Below are 17,646 nucleotides of genomic sequence, written 5' to 3' on the forward strand. Positions count from 1 at the left end.
TTAAAAGTAATACATAAAAGACCTCTTAAAACTATACAATTTATAGAGATTTTTTTGTAGGGATATTTTTTCTAATTTATTATTTGGGAAAAAAGGAGCATAAAACAACATAGTAACACAATTGTATATTTTATTATAAAAAGTCAATAAACTCATACAAAAAATATTGTCGGTAAAAAAAATATTTTGTGATTATTATTATGCATTGAAATCATAGCAATAGCATTCAAATAGCAAAGAGAATAAACCCCCCCCCCCCCCCCCCCCCCCCCCCCCCGAAAAAAAGAGAAAATGATATGAATTGTTTTTTTAAAAAATAACAATTCCATCCAAGAGGTTAAAACAAAAAATAGATTGCACTTGTATCTATGTTTTTTTTCCTAGTAGAGGATAGGTGGAACTGACAAGGAGATTTATACTTAGATCCTCTAATTTCTGGAATCTCAAATTTAACTACTAAACCAAGACCTCAGAAACTGATTACACCTCTATGTCTTTTAGTTATACATGAAAGCCCTCTTAATAAAAGTAATAATAAGGATTGCAGCAGCACTACAATCATATATCAAGCTTATTTCTTTTCCTTAAATTGAAAAAGTGAAGGCCTTAATAAAACTCCAGGCACAAAAATGAATACAAATCTGTTGCAAAGTGGGTAAAAAAATTTGTGAACAATTGTTTCTCTAACTTATTATTAAAAATAGAAAGAAAACAACTGAGTAATACAATTATATATTTTATTATAAAAAAAGCTCACAAAAAATTACAATTTAGACAAATAATTATGACAAAGATGCAGTAAAATGGGTAGTTAAAAATCTAGGATGAATTTTTTTCTTAATCTATCATTAGAAAAAAGCAGTAAACAATATAGTAACACAATTGCATATTAGGAAAAAAAAAAGAATAAATGTGCACAAAAAATTTTGCACTAAAAAGGATGTCTTTTTCGATTATTATTACATAAGCAATAGAATTCAAATAACAAAAAAAAAGAAAGAATAAAACCCCACAAAATATAGAAAAAGATATCAATTGTATATAAAAAAAAAGAAAAAGGTATAAAAGAAAAGAAAAAATAACAACCCCATCTAGCAAGGGGAAAAAGGGGATCCTATCCGTATTTAATTTGTAAGACACAGGGGAATATTGTAATTCATTCAAAAAAAAAAAACATTTCAAAAGCAATAAGCATTCCAATAGCACCACAATTATACCATCATTTACTATTTACATTTACATAAAAAGGTAAGAACTCTAGCAGAAGTGCTGTTAAAGGTAAGAACTCTAGTAGAAGTGCTGCTATTATTACTACCTATGAAAGGTATATAACAGCAATAATCATAAGATAATAATAGTAATATAATATTAAAAGTAACAATATGGTAAGCAATTTAACAGCAAAAAGTTTTTGGAAAAAAAAAAAGGAAAAGAAGGGGGAACTCCCTAGAGAGACTCCTTATGTGAGAGACAGCCGATTCTAACCCAAACTGGAGCCATAGCAATCTCATGATTCCCCAGATACATCCCCAGGTCTTCCTGCCTGGACCTCATTGACGACACATACAACTTTGACTTGGAAAGTGGAAACATTTACCTTTTGCCCCGAGAATTTGCAGAAAAATGCCAATGAGCTCTTCATAACTTCCAACTGCTATGCGGCAGCACCACAGATATAATAATATAAAATAAGAAGAACAAAAAAGAGCACAACTGAAGGAAGCATTCCATCCAAAAAGGGAAAGTACCGCGTAATAATAAAGAATTTTGGCAGGCGCAATTTCTTTGGCAAACTATTTTTCAAGAAAAAGGAGAAAAATACATAATAGCACAATTGCATATTCTATTAGAATAACAAAAATATTATAAAAAACAATAACCTTGAGAAAAAATATTGTCGGTAAAAAAAAATAAATATGAGATTTAAAGTTAGGACACTTAATTTCTGCATCCTTATTTTTAGCTACTAAACTAGGACGTCGTCGTCAGCTGATTACACCTATTTAACTCATAACACACGCAAATTCCATTATTCATTCACACATCAAAGATCCTTTATTAAATCCCACAATTCAGCAAAGACCTCTCATAATAATAATAATAATAATAATAATAATAGCAATATAATAATAAATTAATAATAATATGGTAAGCAATTTAATAGCAAGAGAATTTGGGGGAAAAAGGGAAAAAGAAACCGGGAAAAAAAGGAGAACAAAACCAATATAAGAAATGTAGAAACACCACAAAATTATATATTCTAATACAAATAATACTAATAATAACCGTAATACACATACTACAAAAATAATAACATGGCAAGCAACTAAATAGCAGCAGAATGTTTTAACATATTAATTAATTGAGTGTATGGTTCTTTGTTGAGGAAAAACAGAAGCAATTTAAAAGTTTCTGTACTACTCTGACCGAAATACAAAGAAGGAAAAGTGCATCGTTGTGCTTAGCTAACTATATCAATCTGTAGCAGAATTAAAAGAAGAATTGCTTAGCTAACTTCAACTAGACTCCTTGTGAGGAGATTGACTCTGTTTCTGAGGGACTTGACTCTTCTTCTTCTTCTTCTTCGCTGGGACTACATGGATCAACACAATCTTCAATTAAGATCTCTAGAACCTCATTTCCCATATCTATCTGTTCTTGTTGAATTTGCTTCACTGAACTTGCAACAGACTCACGACACTCTCTCACCTCAATCATTTCAAGAGTCGGACATTCCCCTAAACAAGAAGGCACCTCTTCCAAATGCTCACAATCGCGCACAACCAATTTCTCAAGACGGGGAAAATTATCAGAAGATGCAGTCCAGCTGCGAAAGTCCCACAAGCCTCTCAATTTCAGGATTCGGAGGCTAGGGAACTCCCCTTCTTTCATTTCCCATTCTTCCCCAACGACAGAGTCATCGAGTAATTTAAGCACTTCAAGTTTGGGCAACATTCCAATTGTTGAGATTTCACTCCATGGCTGCTCATTGTGAGAGAGAGTCAACTTCTTCAAATTCAAAGGGAATTTAAATCCATATCTGCCAAAGTAACGCAGAGTAAGTGATTCTAGTTGACTCAAACAGTCAAACACGAGAATCCCGTCGCCAATTCTAGTAGGTTCTTCGCTTGATTCCGTCATCTTACATCTTAGCCTGCGGATGTTTGGTAACTTTGTCAGTATCTTTTGTAAGCTTTGAGAGGAGGGATCAATGGCAAGGCTTAAAGCGTCTAAATGAAGTAAGCCTGGGGATACTTCAAGATTTTCAACAGGAAAAATAAAACCAACAGAGGAATCTGTAGTCCACAGATGCCTCAATGTCTTAATGTTCCAGATAGTCTTGGGTAACAAACAATCAGCGTTGTTTCCTCGTAGCAGAAAAGTTTGTAACCTCGAGAGGTTAGCAATTGCAGTTGGGATAGAATCTATTAAGTTAAGACGAAGAGCCAAGTATCTCAAGTGAGCAAGCAAAAATACTTCCATAGGAAAATATGCACCAAACTCCAATTCCCCCAAATCCAACACTCTAAGAAGTTTAGGTAACCAAAATCCCAAATCATCCTCTTTAAACAATAACAAACTGCGTACATTGGGAAATTCTAACATTAACTCCCAAATCATGAAATTCCTGCCATTTTGATCACAAACTCGGAGGGGGTTGCTTGGGCCAGTAAGAATAAAACGATCATTCCGACCATGCAAAACATGTAGAAAGTTTTCTTCTTTGGCTTTTTTCACACAAAACTCATGTACCAAATCATGAACTCGGCAGGCTTTGGCACCACCCATAGATCTTTGTTCAGAAACCATAACTAAACTTCTATCAACCAGATCCTTCAAATAGTCATTTGCCGCATCCTCTAAACTCTTTTCTTCAGTCTTTCGCACGAAGCCTTCAGAGATCCAGAGCCATAACAACCTTCGGATAGGAACATTTTCATCTTCTTTATATGCACCAAAGTAAAGGAGGCATGGCTTCAAATCATCCGATAAATGACTGTAACTCAGCTCAAGCGTCTTCCTGCAGTATTCGTCATCAAGGACAATACTGGAAGTTAGACTCTCTGCAACTTCTTCCCAGCAGTCTTCTGCAGTATTAGCAAGAATTCCAGCAACGAGGACAACTGTGAGAGGTAAACCCCTACATAATTTTGCTATTTGAGATCCAACTTTACCCAGTGCCGGAGGAAAACCTTCTTTGCCAAATACCTTTTTCTGCAGCAATTTCCAACTCTCTTCGTTGGTAAGCTGACGGAGATTGTGAGCCTTGCTATTAGGATTGAATTGCAATTGAATTCTGTTGGTGAAGAGAATCCTACTTCCATTAGCATCATCGGGCAATGAACTTTTGACCAAATTCCATGCCTTAATCTCCCACACATCATCCAAAAAAATGAGATACCTATTTCTCTTTAAAAGTTTGTACAGCTTGTGAGCCAAATCACTTTCGTCCATCTCAAGATATTGATCAGGACTTTTAGAAGAAATACTACATAAAAGCTGAACTAACAAACTGTGCATGCTATACACGTGAGAAACAGTACACCGAGCAAGGATATGAAAGTGGCTTAAAATTAATGGATCAGTAAACTCTATTGGCCATTGTTGTCTTACCAAGTCCAGCCATACCCACAATTGAAACAAAATCCAACAGCTTTGAACCCCTGGTAAGACTATGAATAATTGTCTTTACCTCATCATCAAGACCCACCAGAACTTCATTCAACACTGGGGTGCTACGTTTTGCCTCAATGCGGAAAGATTTCTGGTTAGTTCTCTGAGCTTCATAGTCATGCCTCGTGCTATCATAGGTTTCAAGGGCCTCAGTCCTCAAAAGCTGGATATCGCTGGCAACTCTTTCCAAATATTGATGTTTATCACCAACCACTATAGAGTCAATGACAAACTCTGCCCTGTGTGCAACCTCCATAACATGACTCCAAAGAGATTGGAGTTTTCCATTCCGGTTGCGCTGGTCTACTATTTTGGCAAGGAAAGATCTTAAGAATACGAGATCTTCTAGGACTGTGTGGATTTGATCTTCTGGGAATGCAATTGAATCGTCAGCCTCATTACAACTTTCTAGTTCCTTCAGATTTTCAAGCAGAAAATCCATACAGCCCAACTCATTGGTCCTAGGAAAACCAAATGGCGAGAATGATGTTACTGGATCGGTAACTTCTGCCCTAATAAACTTGAGCGCTTTAAGCAAATGAAAAAGAGCAAGATCGGTTTCCTTGGCCAAGCCTTCTTTGATTTGATTCAGAGAGAGAGAGAAGATTACAACCGCTGCATCGCAGGACACAACTCCAATCAGATTCTTCATTTCATGGCATAGCTCTTTGAACTTCTCCTGATGCCTGAGGAGGATTGTCAGGAATCTTAGCCCCTCGACAAATTTGAGCATTTGATTCATAATCGGGACTGGAGTACTGGTACAAGATTTCAGCAGCTCCTTAATATTGTGAACGAGATAATCCATAAAGTCAACTACTAGATGCTTATTCTTCTCCAGAGCTGAAGTGTCTGATGATCTTGATAACTTTGCAGCAGTCAAGACATGGATGTAACTTTCTCGGACCTGGGGATCACCGGGATTAATCTTCTCGCGTATTAGTCGAGTCATTTGAAGTTCTGTTTCATTCTGTACTTCTTTATTTGTGTGAAAGCACCATACAGAAGCCAGGTGTAATGCATTGATAGCCACCACTTCACCGTGAATCAAGAGATCTATCAGTTGCTGACCCTTGACGCCGCGAAGCATGGCAAAAAGAATGAAACTCTTCAAGAACATTAGGTTCTCTACAAGGCGTTCCAAATGGAATCCATTCATTTTAGCCAGAGCCTTTGAAACCGAATCAATGAAATCAATAACTAGTTCTGGATCTCTCAGCCAGTAATACTCCAACAAAAAGTTGATGCACGGTTCCTTGATATGTCGCTCGAAAAACAACTTGATTGCTTCCCGAAATCTGGTGAGCTCACGTAGGATCTGAGTCAAACCAGCTAAATGAGAAGGAATCAAGCATTCGCTGCAAGCAAATTCAAGATCTTGCATTCTTCTGATAATCAGATTTTGAATTCTGAAAGAAGTAACATCCTTCTCTTCCTTATCTTGTTCCAAACAGGTTTTATGGTTCCTCCTCCTCCTCCTACACTTTGTCAGATACAGATCAAAGCTTTGTAAAAGTCTCACGTCGATCTCCAGCTCATAGATAACATCACCGAAATAATGGAATGTCTTATCGATCAAGCCCAGAAAATCGAGAGCGAGTTCAAAGCAACTACGGCTACTGCTGCAGCATATCTCCATTGTTGTACCTTCTATTCACTCTGAGATCATATTTGCATCTTGAATAAACTTTAGTTCAAGGTTTACAACTTTTCTCATAACCTGAAAATAGTCAAATATTGTCGGCAAGTTGTGTTGGTAGAGACATTTAGGGTCCCCACCCCGGAGCCTAAGCGAGACAGCTTTTGTCTACTTCCGGCCCAACGTGCATTTCGAAATAATGGATCCTAAAGCAGTAAATGGTTGTAATACTACGGTAAGTGCAACATTGGTTTTGATACTAGGGCAGTAAATAGTAGTAATTTTACCAGAATGTAAACACCCTAGTCGAAATTGCTCAAAGTTAATAGTTGAACTATTTTTTTTTCCCATCAAAACCATTCATTATCCTTGTCAAAACTCCGCGCATATTAATTGAACAATTCTTGTAAATCCAATTCATATGCGAAGTCACAACAAAAATCCTACCAATTTAGAAAGAGTTCATTTATAAAAAAAAAAAAAAAAGTGATTTTAAATCACGACATTTCTTTCTAAGTGAGAGACATAAACATAAGAATCCCTAAAATTACAAAGAGTTGGGTTATCCATTAATTTGTTTTTGTCTTAACTCATATATGGCTTTCTATATAAAAATATTAATGAATTTTAACTGTGATTCTCTTATCAAAAGGAATTGAATTGTTCTTTGAACTACTGTACAGGAGGGCGGGAAAAAACCATAGCAATTAGCTAGCATAAAGCCATCAGGAAGACTAAATTGCTAAAATCATCTTAGGGACAAGAGTTTGCTAGTAACCAAACAATCATAACAATGAAAAAACATCCATTTTTAATGAAAAATCACCTTGACAAACATTAAGATATTAGCCCAACATTTGAATTTTCCAACTGAAAATTGAAGAAATATAGCATCCCCTTAGAAAAGGTATTTGCCAACCACCTTAAATCAGTAATCCAAATTTCAGGCTTCTAAAGTCTTCCAGATATATTGCCCATTTTTAGCTTTTCTTTCGACAATGTACTTCGATACTTATAAGTAAAACAATATGAAGATAACAAGAAATAACATGCCCAAAAGGTAAATCATCCGATCTACCTCTTCCAAGTAGAAAATATGATCTAGACTCTCAACCTACTTAAAAAGGCTACATTAAGGAAGTTGATCGCATAAAAGACGAAGCAAGAAGAAACATACCAAAGAAGCCTACCATTAAATGTATCCTAGGATCCCTAGATTGTTTAACTAAAATGATAAGCCGAGGCTACTGAGAATTCACCTAAACTTGTCAAAGACCAAGACATATTTGTCCATAGAGTCACCAAGAGGAGGATTTGTATGGTAAAATTTTGGAAAAGTGCAAATCTTCCTCGAACACCAAAAATTGAGGCTTAAAGTTCCTTCAAGTGTTGGAAAAGTCTACAGCGAGGAAGAGTAACCATAAGTCACAAATGAGTGACTAATGTAATACGACATGTAGGTTTTAATAAGCTATTATATAAGTTTCACTAGGGACAAAGTTGTGGCAGTAAATTGTGTATAACCAATAGTAAGTTTTTGTATAAAAGAAATGAATTTCACAGTTTCTGTAACTAACTCTTTAAATAACAATCTTATTAAATTTTTAGTATCACTTTTGGTCCAAATCTTATCATTTTTTATATAAAACATATCTTACTAATTTTTCAAGCAAAACTTACCGTTTGTTCAAACACAGAAGTTATTACTTGTTCAAGCATAATTTATTACATTATTAACATATCTTAACATTTTTTCATGCAAACCATTCCAATTTTTAAGTAAAATTTACCGTTCTTTTATTGAAACTCACAACTACTTTTTTATGACTAAAAAGCTCTTGGTAAAATTTATCATCCTGTTAATGATATTTACAAAATTTCTTCAGGCACTTTTTATGCTTTTTTTTTTTAAAAAATACTCTTACTTAGCAAAAACATATAGCGTTATTAGCAAAACTTATTACTCTATAACATTTTTCTATGAATAATTTAGTTAGTGCATACAATTTTCGATCTGTAGCTTATATATTCACAGTCATTGCTTATTTACAATTGAATACGTGTTTAAATAAAACTATATTCTAACAAAACACTAAATTTTTTACTCTACGCAACCAACCAATGCCTTAAGATGAACATTGCACTAGTCCTTAAAGTATAGCACTATTCTTTCTCATGAATATTATTGATAATTTTATTGCAAAGTGTAATTTTATTAGGAACATACCAATTTTCTTAGTAAATTTACAACTATATTATTAACGATTCCTGGTTTTTGCAAACATAAGAAAACATCTTATAAGTTTGCATGTTACTCCCTCCGTCCCATTTATTTCGTCATGTTTGGAGAATTTAATTTTTTAATAATAGTGATTTGATTGTAATGTTTGTGCTTCTTTTTTTAATTTTACTCCTACAAATTTAAAATTTAAATTTAAATGATAACATGCATATTATTAGAAATAAGAATTATATTAAAAAGACAGATTAAAAGATATTTTGACTTTTTTAATATAATAATTATTTTAAAATATTTCAAAATAGAAAGTATAACATGAGAGGAGAGAGCACTGTTTAGGATGTTGACAACTACTATAGTCAAATATTTGGCAGACTCTTTGTTCTTGTCCTTTTTGCAGCTTCCAAGACTGTTTATCTTGTCTTGGTCTGTTTGGGGGAGACTTTATGAATTATGATGCAAGGGGAGCCGTGCGTAATGGATCCCGCCGCACCGCTGCACGATGGAAAAGCGATGATGTCTACTTGCTTGGGTCCGGCAAACCTAATTCAATACAACCAATCGTTTGAATCGGAATGGATCTTCGGTCACATTTATTTTCTGTATCAATCTTTGTCCTACTTTAATTAATTCAGTTGAGTTTTACGTAGAAGATCAATTTATTAATCCAGTTGCTCCCAAGAAGTGCAGAAGGAGAAAAGACTATATAAAATTATTAAAATGATGCAAACACTTAAACCTACCAAGCCAAATACTGTGACGCCTTGGCCATATACAGAATCCAGTAGCAGATATTAAGCAAAAACCCATTAGAAAAATGCATTATTTGTTTTGCTATTTATCCATATGAAATTCTAATCATATATTTCCTTTGAGGACAATAGGATGGGTTTAATTTAGGCACATAGATCTTTTTTTTTTTTTTTCGTTGAAGAGGCACTAGGTATTGTAGTATTCACAGAAACAAAAGTCCGTACATCTGCTCATGTTGAACACTAATAGTGCATAAAAAAAATAGCATATGTATGCAATGATAGTGCATAAAAATATTATATCTGAAGAATCACAAAATTTTTTGTGTGAATTTATTAACGCTTTAGTTGTATAGAATAGAATCAATGATTTCTCTAATTGAAATATATTTTTTGAAATTTTTATAGAAAAATATACCATGGTGATTTGATATATGCAACGTAAAAAAATGATTGAGAAATATATTCATAAAAAATATAAAAACTAAGCTCCTAACTAAGTTGGTGTTCACAAGGGTAATGATGGTATTCATGGGAAAATAGTTTAAGCTATTAGTGTGAGCAGTTCTGGGTATGGTATTTACATGTTAAATTTTATGGACCATTGAGGCCTTAACAACAGATCCCTTGAAGACCTATGCAAGGTAAATATGCTATGTGTCTATATTAAAAAAAAGTTTAGAAATAGATTTGAATTTATGGGTTTTTTATTTTTCAAATTAAATATTACTTTGCAAAGATGTTTTTGATTTGTAATTCTGTATACCTAAAATCTAATACTGCAAGACAATTCATATTTTTATTAAAACCTTTTTCTTTTCTACACTACTAGTGATGGGCTCACAATTTGTCGCATTCAGAAATCCCATTTTTGGCCCTTTTGTTTTCAAACCCAAGTGAATATTGGCCAAACATAAATTGGAGATGCAGATTGGATGACAAGATATCATCAGCTTCAGCTTAAGTCAAGCTTTGAAGATAATTATGTATCCATCAAAATAATCTTCAATTTTCTTCTTACAATTTTCTTCTTACACTTTTTAACCAGATTTCCTTCTTACAATTTTCAATTTTCAAGTCATGCAATAATGGAATGTATTCTTTAGCTCTGTACCGTGTGATTTATGGCAAGAAGTAGGCACTCAGCTAAGTGAATACAAAATTTAAGGGAAACATAAAACAAAAACCTGCTGCAGACCAGCCTGATGAAGCAGTGAGATCTACCTTGGGCTTAGCTGGAAAAGAGGTCATGTTGAAGGCAGTTGCAATGGCCATGCCTACGTACGTAATGTCATGCTTCAAGCTGCCATGTCTAATTTCTGGTGGGGTGAAACCGAGGGAAGAAATAAAATGCACTGGATATCTTGGGACAAAATGGTAGCACACAAAAACACAGGTGGCCTTGGCTTCAAGGATTTGGAAGCCTTCAATAAAGCTCTACTGGGTAAGCAGGTATGGAGGTTACTAACTAAGCCAAACCTTCTTGTCAGTAAGGTGTTAAAAGGCTAAATATTTCCCTCAAGAATCCATTTTACAATGCACCCCTCCTAAGAACGGATCATGGATTTGGCAAGGATTAATGGGAGCAAGAGGTTTACTAGATGAAGGCTTGATGAGGAGAATTGGAAATGGCAGAAGCACGAGAATTTGGGCCCACAAATGGATACCAGAGACACCCACGGGGAAGCCAACTATGTGCAGAACAAGTAATTGTGAGCTGGAAATGGTGGATGAGCTAATATGCCAGCAGAGATGGAACAGGACTATCATATTCAGCAACTTCCATAAAGAAGATGCTGAGAAGATCCTCCGTATCCCCCTAAGCCTATCTGGGAGGGAAGATAGCTTCTACTGGAAACCAAATGCGGGAGGGGAGTATACAGTTGATTCAGGATATAAAATGTTGATGGAGAAAGGTAGAAGCAAAAGGAAGTGCAAATTGGAGGGAGCTGGATCAAGTATTTCAGAAGAAAGCCAACAAATGACTCAGATGTGGAGTACACTGTGGAGGCTTAATATTAAGCATAAAATCAAACACTTCATCTAGAAGTGTATTAAAGGAGCCTCACTAGTCAGGGAGGCAGTGTGGAGACGAACAGGAATAGGTGATCCTATATGCTCAACTTGTGGTGAGGCACAAGAAACCATAGAACATCTGCTGCTCAACTGTTCCCATGCTATGGATATATGGAAATCAGCTCCCATTCAATGGGATGGAGCAACAGACCAAAAGGGAGATTTCAAGAGATGGTGGCTGCGAATTTCAGAAGCAAGGACTAGACCAGAAGGGAAGGATCATATTGGACTGACAGCAAATATACTGTGGCAGGTATGGAAAGATAGGAATAAGAAGGAATTTGAGAGCTCAGCTAGATCAACACCAATGAGAACAGTAGACCGTGCGCATAAAGAATGGCTGGAACAAGGTGTAGAGCTCCAACAGGGCGATAGGAAGAGTACAGAAGAAACAGTCCCTGCAAATGAACAACAAAGCCAGAGTAATGGAAACGAAGGGGCTATAATTTTAGAAGTGACAACAGCAAAGAAGCAAGAACAGAATGGCCTTGGAATAGGAGTCACAGTAAGAATAATAGCAAACACTAAAATTGCAGACTGGGTACTGAAAGAGAGAAGCCTGGGGAGTAAAATTTTGGATGAAGCATTGGCATTAAAACTAGCTCTGTGTAAAGCTGTGCACCAGCAGTGGAGAAAGGTACGACTCAACTTTTGCAACAAAGAGCTATGGAAACAACTAATACAGCAACAACCAACAGATAGCAAGATGGCTACATTGCTGGAGGATATTCTGAATCTGAAAAGACTGTTTTGCATGTACTCTTTTGGGTTGGAAAGGGAAGAAAATATGTTAGATAGTAGAAAACTGAGTGCAGACACTTTAAGCGTAATTGTGGATGAGGAAAGAATTTTCCTCAGTGTTCTTTGAACACTTTTTGTACAGTTCCCTCGAGCCGTTGCTTGTACATGTAACTTGTTTTTTATGATAATAAAATTTCCTATCGTTTGGACAAAAAAAAAAAAAGAGATCTACCTTGGGCATCATTATGCTTTTTAAGGACTGTGAGATAGAAGCCCTGATATTGCATAAAATCTTTTCAACATATCTGTGAAACTATTTTCGTATTTTACGGTCTTTGAGTCTCAGTTGTGATCACTGTAAGTGCTTACTTTAAATATTCACTGAGGAAGAGCTATATCTGGCAAATGCAAAGATAGGTTAGCAACCATAGATCCGTCTCATTTTTGTTGTTTTGCTTAAAATCTTTGCTCACCCATTAAGGTTTACGTTTCTGTGGTTTACCCCAAACAGTTAGCAGTATGCTTACGGTAATGAAATGCACATGCTCTGCTCTTGGCAACAATATCTGCAGTTTTTTGGGAAAATAAATGGGACAAGCTGATAGCTTATTTCCCAAACTCTGATGAATGGTTCAGTGATCCACAAAGATTGTGTCCTACAGAATGTGGAGAGAAATCAGACTCTTGGCTGACTCTAAGCCTGTTGTTGCATCAATGGCTGATGTGGCAGCTAGTGGAGGATATTATACGGCAATGGGAGCTGGAATTATAGTTGCAGAAAATCTAACATTGACTGGTTCAATTGGAGTTGTGACAGGTAATTGTGGAAACTCCAAGTGATAATTTTCTTAAATTATATCTGTTCTTTGTTATGTGATTTATATGTCATTTGTTGTTTAAGACCTTGTCAGTAGCTATGGTGATGAGTTTTGTATGAGCAGAAACCAACTGGATAAAAGAGATAATGATTCCACAAGAAATGCATGTAGCATTTTAAATGTGTTGCCTGGCTATAAATAAGCAGTCCCAATGGCACTCTGGTATTGTCTATGGGAATAGCATTTGATAGGGCCCAAGTCAGGAGTCATTACTGCATTACTGCATGCAATTGCTGTAATTCTCACCTTAGACAAGTTTAGAATGCAGGATAAGCTACTTGTAATGTTATAAATCAGATTTAGGTGGGAATGCTATCTAATTTGATAATCAACTGCAGGAATGAGGTCACCTGTGTAATTAGATGTACCTAATTGTGATTTAGCTAGCAAAAGTAATTGTCTGCCAGGTCTTTTCTTTCCTGTTCTACTGACGCGGCATTAGTGGAAATTTATTTTGTGTTTTCCACTGATTTGTTATGGCGAGCTCTGATAGCTTTGGTTATTATTTCTCACAGTTCGATTTTTTCTGCCTTTATTTGAATGCCTTTTCTTTTTCTCGTACAGTTGTTGCAAATAGATGAGTAGTGTTCGTTCTTTAAATTAAGCACCTTTGACCCAAGCCGAGCTTTCCATTGGAGATTGCACAAAATGAATTCATGCACTATTGGCAGATTTTGTCACTGTTTTGGTGCAGGAAAGTTCAATCTGGGAAAATTATATGAAAAGATTGGCTTTAACGAGGAGATAATATCAAGGGGGAGATGTGCTGAGCTCACCGCTGCAGAACAACGGCCATTTAGGTTAGTTTTTGTTCTGCTGTTTGGTGAATTTCTATATGTTAATTAAAAATGGACAGCATTTCCTTCATCATTTACAAGACAAATTTATGAAAAAATAATGGATTAAGGAAAAAAAAAATGGTGTTACAGTATAGATGCTTCTTTTCTAGCCCAAGTAATTCACTTCCTGAACAAGAATATTTGATGTGCCACATATGCCCATGTTGCCTATTATCAGATATTAGACGGCAAAACTGGAGCAGTGGATTATGCCGATCTTCGAGTGAGGCACATTTATGTGGCCAAACCATTCTTCTGCGCAGATTTATTAGCTTCGTGTTTGTGATTTCATTTACCCTTGATATCCATTTTTGGGGTAGCAGTCTGCAGACATGCTTAAGTTTGTGCCCAGGCATACAGAAAATGGGGTTAATTCTTTCTTGTCTTGCATCTCCTCCTGCACCCCTTAAGTGCCATTCTTTTTGCATTTTTATCCATGTACTCCATTTGGAAAAGAAAAAAGGAATGATAAAGAAACTACCTGTAAATGCTGGGAATGAAAACCCAATATGTACACTTGATTTAAGCTTTTGCATGATTGAACAACAAAATTGATCTTGATTGCAGTTGATCTGAAACTACATGCCCTAGGCTTTTTGATTGCAGTTTTAGAGTTAGGATACTAAGATATATGTGTTGGATAAACCTGAGAAGCATTACATAAGGAAAACGTGATTCGGGTACTGGATCTGTGTTTAGCCATCATGGTTGAGCATTTCTGTTCTGTCTGCAAAGTGTGATGCTAAATAATCGGTGCTTGAAGTTTTCTCTTGCCGGCGGAGCTTGTTTACATGATATCTGCAATCGATTTGATGAGATGGGCTTCACTTTTCTGTTATGTTAATTTTTCTGTTGGATTGATGATGATTCATGTTCAGGTTACTCTTGTTGAGCTGGTTAAACCATCGCCATCGCTGCCAGAGATTTTAACTGGCATAGGAAACTCTCTCGTCGGAGCAGACAGAATTTTGAAACAACTATTGGATGAATTGGCAGTTTCTGATGGAATTCAAGCGCGCATGGACGGGATTTTGTTTCAAAAGTTGGAAGGGGCTGATTATTCCAGTCCTATATTGACAATGGTGAAAGATTACCTGGGTTCACTTTGACTTCAATGTATAATTGTTCGCGTCCAAATGAGTTTCATAGCAGCGTGGCAGTCACCACAGACCCTAAGATTCTTGTATATCCTAATGGGTGCTCCTTGTGGCACATATAGAAGGCCAAACGCAACGGCCAACTTCTCACTATGGTAGGCAAGACCTTGTTCCTTACCCTCGTCGTTGATGTCATGGAGTGCAAAATTCACGTCTGGTACATATCCAGCGTTCTTGATTAAACCCATGACTTCACTAGTTCTCAAGTAGATCTGATCGGACTTTGGATGGCTTCTATCTTCAGACATAAATCTGTGCACCTTACCGTTCATTTCGAGCCAACTATATACCCAGGCTCCTTGCTTATGCACTTTGATTTCATCAGTTTCCTCACTGCTGCAGCATCTTCCCACTTGCCAGCTTTAGAGTACATATTAGACAGCATAACGTAAGGGACAGCATCTTTTGGCGTCAATTTAAACAGGACCGAAGCTGCCTTCTTCGCCAGGTCTATATTCCCATGTTTCCTACATGCAGCAAGGAAAACTTTCCAAACAGTCGCACCAGGCTCCACAGCCATTTCATCGAGCAACTTTTCAGCTTCGAGCAGTTTTCCTGCACGTCCCAGAAGGTCAACCATACATGCATAGTGATCAGGACCAGGCCTTATTCCATGAACATTTATCATGGATTCAAAATATCTACATCCCTGATCAATAAGCCCTGCATGGCTGCAAGCAAAAAGTATTCCTGTTAGCCATTGACTTGAAAACTCTGTCGGCCTCTTCTAAGCAGCCACAATTTGCATACATTGTCACAAGAGAGTTGTCAACCAGTAAGGATGACTGAAGTCCAGATTTCATGAAATTTGCATGAACTTGTTGTCCAAACTCTAGCAAAGCCAACTCTGCACAGGAACTCAAGATGCTAGAAGTGATAACTTGGTCAGGTTCAACACCAGAATTTCTCATCTTGCAGAACAACTTCAGGGCTTCTTCATGGGAGCCATTATGAGCGCAACCAGTAACAGCAGAGGTCCAAGAGATCACGTCCCTGTCCAATATAGTGTTAAACACCTTAAATGCATAACTTAAATCTCCCTGTTTTGCATACATATCCACAAGGGCATTGCCAATGAGATTATAGCCTTGAAAGCCAGTCTTGATCACTCAACAATGAACGGATTGTCCTATTTTCACATCCTTTTTGGAAGTAAGACAGTTCAAGACGGATGGGTAAGTGAAGTCATCAACTCCGATATCCCTCTCATGCATCACCTTAAATAATGACAATGCTTCCTCTTCATACCCATTTTTCACATACCCAAGTACCAATGAATTCCAAGAAACCGCATGATCAGCTTCCATTGACTCCAATACCTTCCTAGCACTATGCAAGTCCCCACATTTAGCATACATGTCAATTAATGCACTCTGAACAAAGACGTTTGCTTCAAAACCTTCACGAACAATGCAACAATGCACCTGTATCCCAAACCTAATATCAGAAACAGCAGCACATGCTGTCAAAACTCCTCGAAAGGTATATTGATTTGCCTCAACCCCTCCACCTTCATGCCTCTGAAACAATGAATTGTTTTGTGTGCATCACCATTCAGCGAATAGCCATTAATCATAGCGGTCCAAGTAACATGATTTCTCCCGCTAGGCATCTCTTCAAATAGCAACTCAGCTTCCATCACACACAAGCACTTTGCATACATATCAATAAGGCCAGTGATTACAAATACATTTGTGTCAAAATTGGTCTTAGTGGCATATCCATGGACCTGTTTGCCTTTCAAAAGCAAACCGTTTACAGAGCACACCCTTAGAAGACTGCCTAATGTGTACTGACTCGGCTTGCAGCCCTCGCATTGCATCTCCCAAAACAACAGAAAACCTTCAGTTTCATACCCGTACTTGCAATACCCACAAATGAGGAATGACCAGCTGATTTAACTCTTATTTGGGGCATCATCAAACACTTTCTTTGCTTCAGTTAACCTCCCTAAATCAGCATACCCAGAAACCATAGTGTTCCAAGTGAACCCATCTCTTTGGGGAATTTTCTCAAATAGTTTCCGTGCTTCGTCTATTCGGCCTGATCCCACCAGCTCTTTCAAAGATCTATTGATGCCAAGCAGTGAAGATTTAGTGCTTGCCAAGCTCGCAATGCTGCAAGCTTTAAGACTCAAATCGAAGCACCAATCTGGATAAGAAGAAGACTCTGTTAATAAACTATTGTACCGCGAGCATAGTTTGTACATGAGCACAGGCTTTTCTTTCTGCAGCCTCGGCCAGAAAAAATCGTTATTCGCTTGTCAGTCTAAGTGAAAGGCGTGAAACTAATCTCTAACTTGTCCTAACGACTTCAAGTTACATTACAATGCCAATATCTTGGCAAATTGGTCAGTGAAGAAGCTTAACGACTCAACAAGGGTCACGACTAGGGTTGTAATCGAGTCGATACTCGAGCTCGACTCGACATACAACTAGGGTGTTCGAGCTCGAGCGAGTAGTATTATTGGAGCTCGAGCTCGAGCTCGAAGTTTGCTCGCAGTACTCGAGCTCGACTCGCATGGGTTCGAGTCCATTCGAGCCTTATCGAGTTCGCTCGAGCTCGAGTTATTAAACTTTATTTTCTTAATATTTTTTAAGCAAAAAGACATTATTGCCCTTTTAAAATTTTTATATGACTTGAAACATTTC

General features: G+C 36.8%; 2 protein-coding genes and 1 pseudogene across 2 annotated transcripts; all 3 read right to left on the bottom strand.

Annotated features, from left to right (window-relative positions):
• Positions 1–2,520: 2,520 nt before the first annotated feature.
• Positions 2,521–4,521, bottom strand: LOC113700719 (putative late blight resistance protein homolog R1B-16). Its single transcript, XM_027221175.1, has one exon. It carries the CDS (start codon positions 4,519–4,521, stop codon positions 2,521–2,523), a length of 2,001 nt encoding a protein of 666 aa, XP_027076976.1.
• Positions 4,522–4,582: 61 nt separating this feature from the next.
• LOC140011295 (putative late blight resistance protein homolog R1B-13) lies at positions 4,583–6,313 on the bottom strand. The gene has a single exon (XM_072060079.1). The coding sequence runs from the start codon at positions 6,311–6,313 to the stop codon at positions 4,583–4,585; it is 1,731 nt and encodes a 576-aa protein (XP_071916180.1).
• Positions 6,314–14,355: 8,042 nt separating this feature from the next.
• Positions 14,356–17,396, bottom strand: LOC113701539 (pentatricopeptide repeat-containing protein At2g03880, mitochondrial-like; annotated as a pseudogene).
• Between the last annotated feature and the right edge of the window lie 250 nt (positions 17,397–17,646).

This window comes from Coffea arabica, chromosome 7e, assembly GCF_036785885.1.
Source record: "Coffea arabica cultivar ET-39 chromosome 7e, Coffea Arabica ET-39 HiFi, whole genome shotgun sequence".
Classification (NCBI taxonomy): domain Eukaryota; kingdom Viridiplantae; phylum Streptophyta; class Magnoliopsida; order Gentianales; family Rubiaceae; genus Coffea; species Coffea arabica.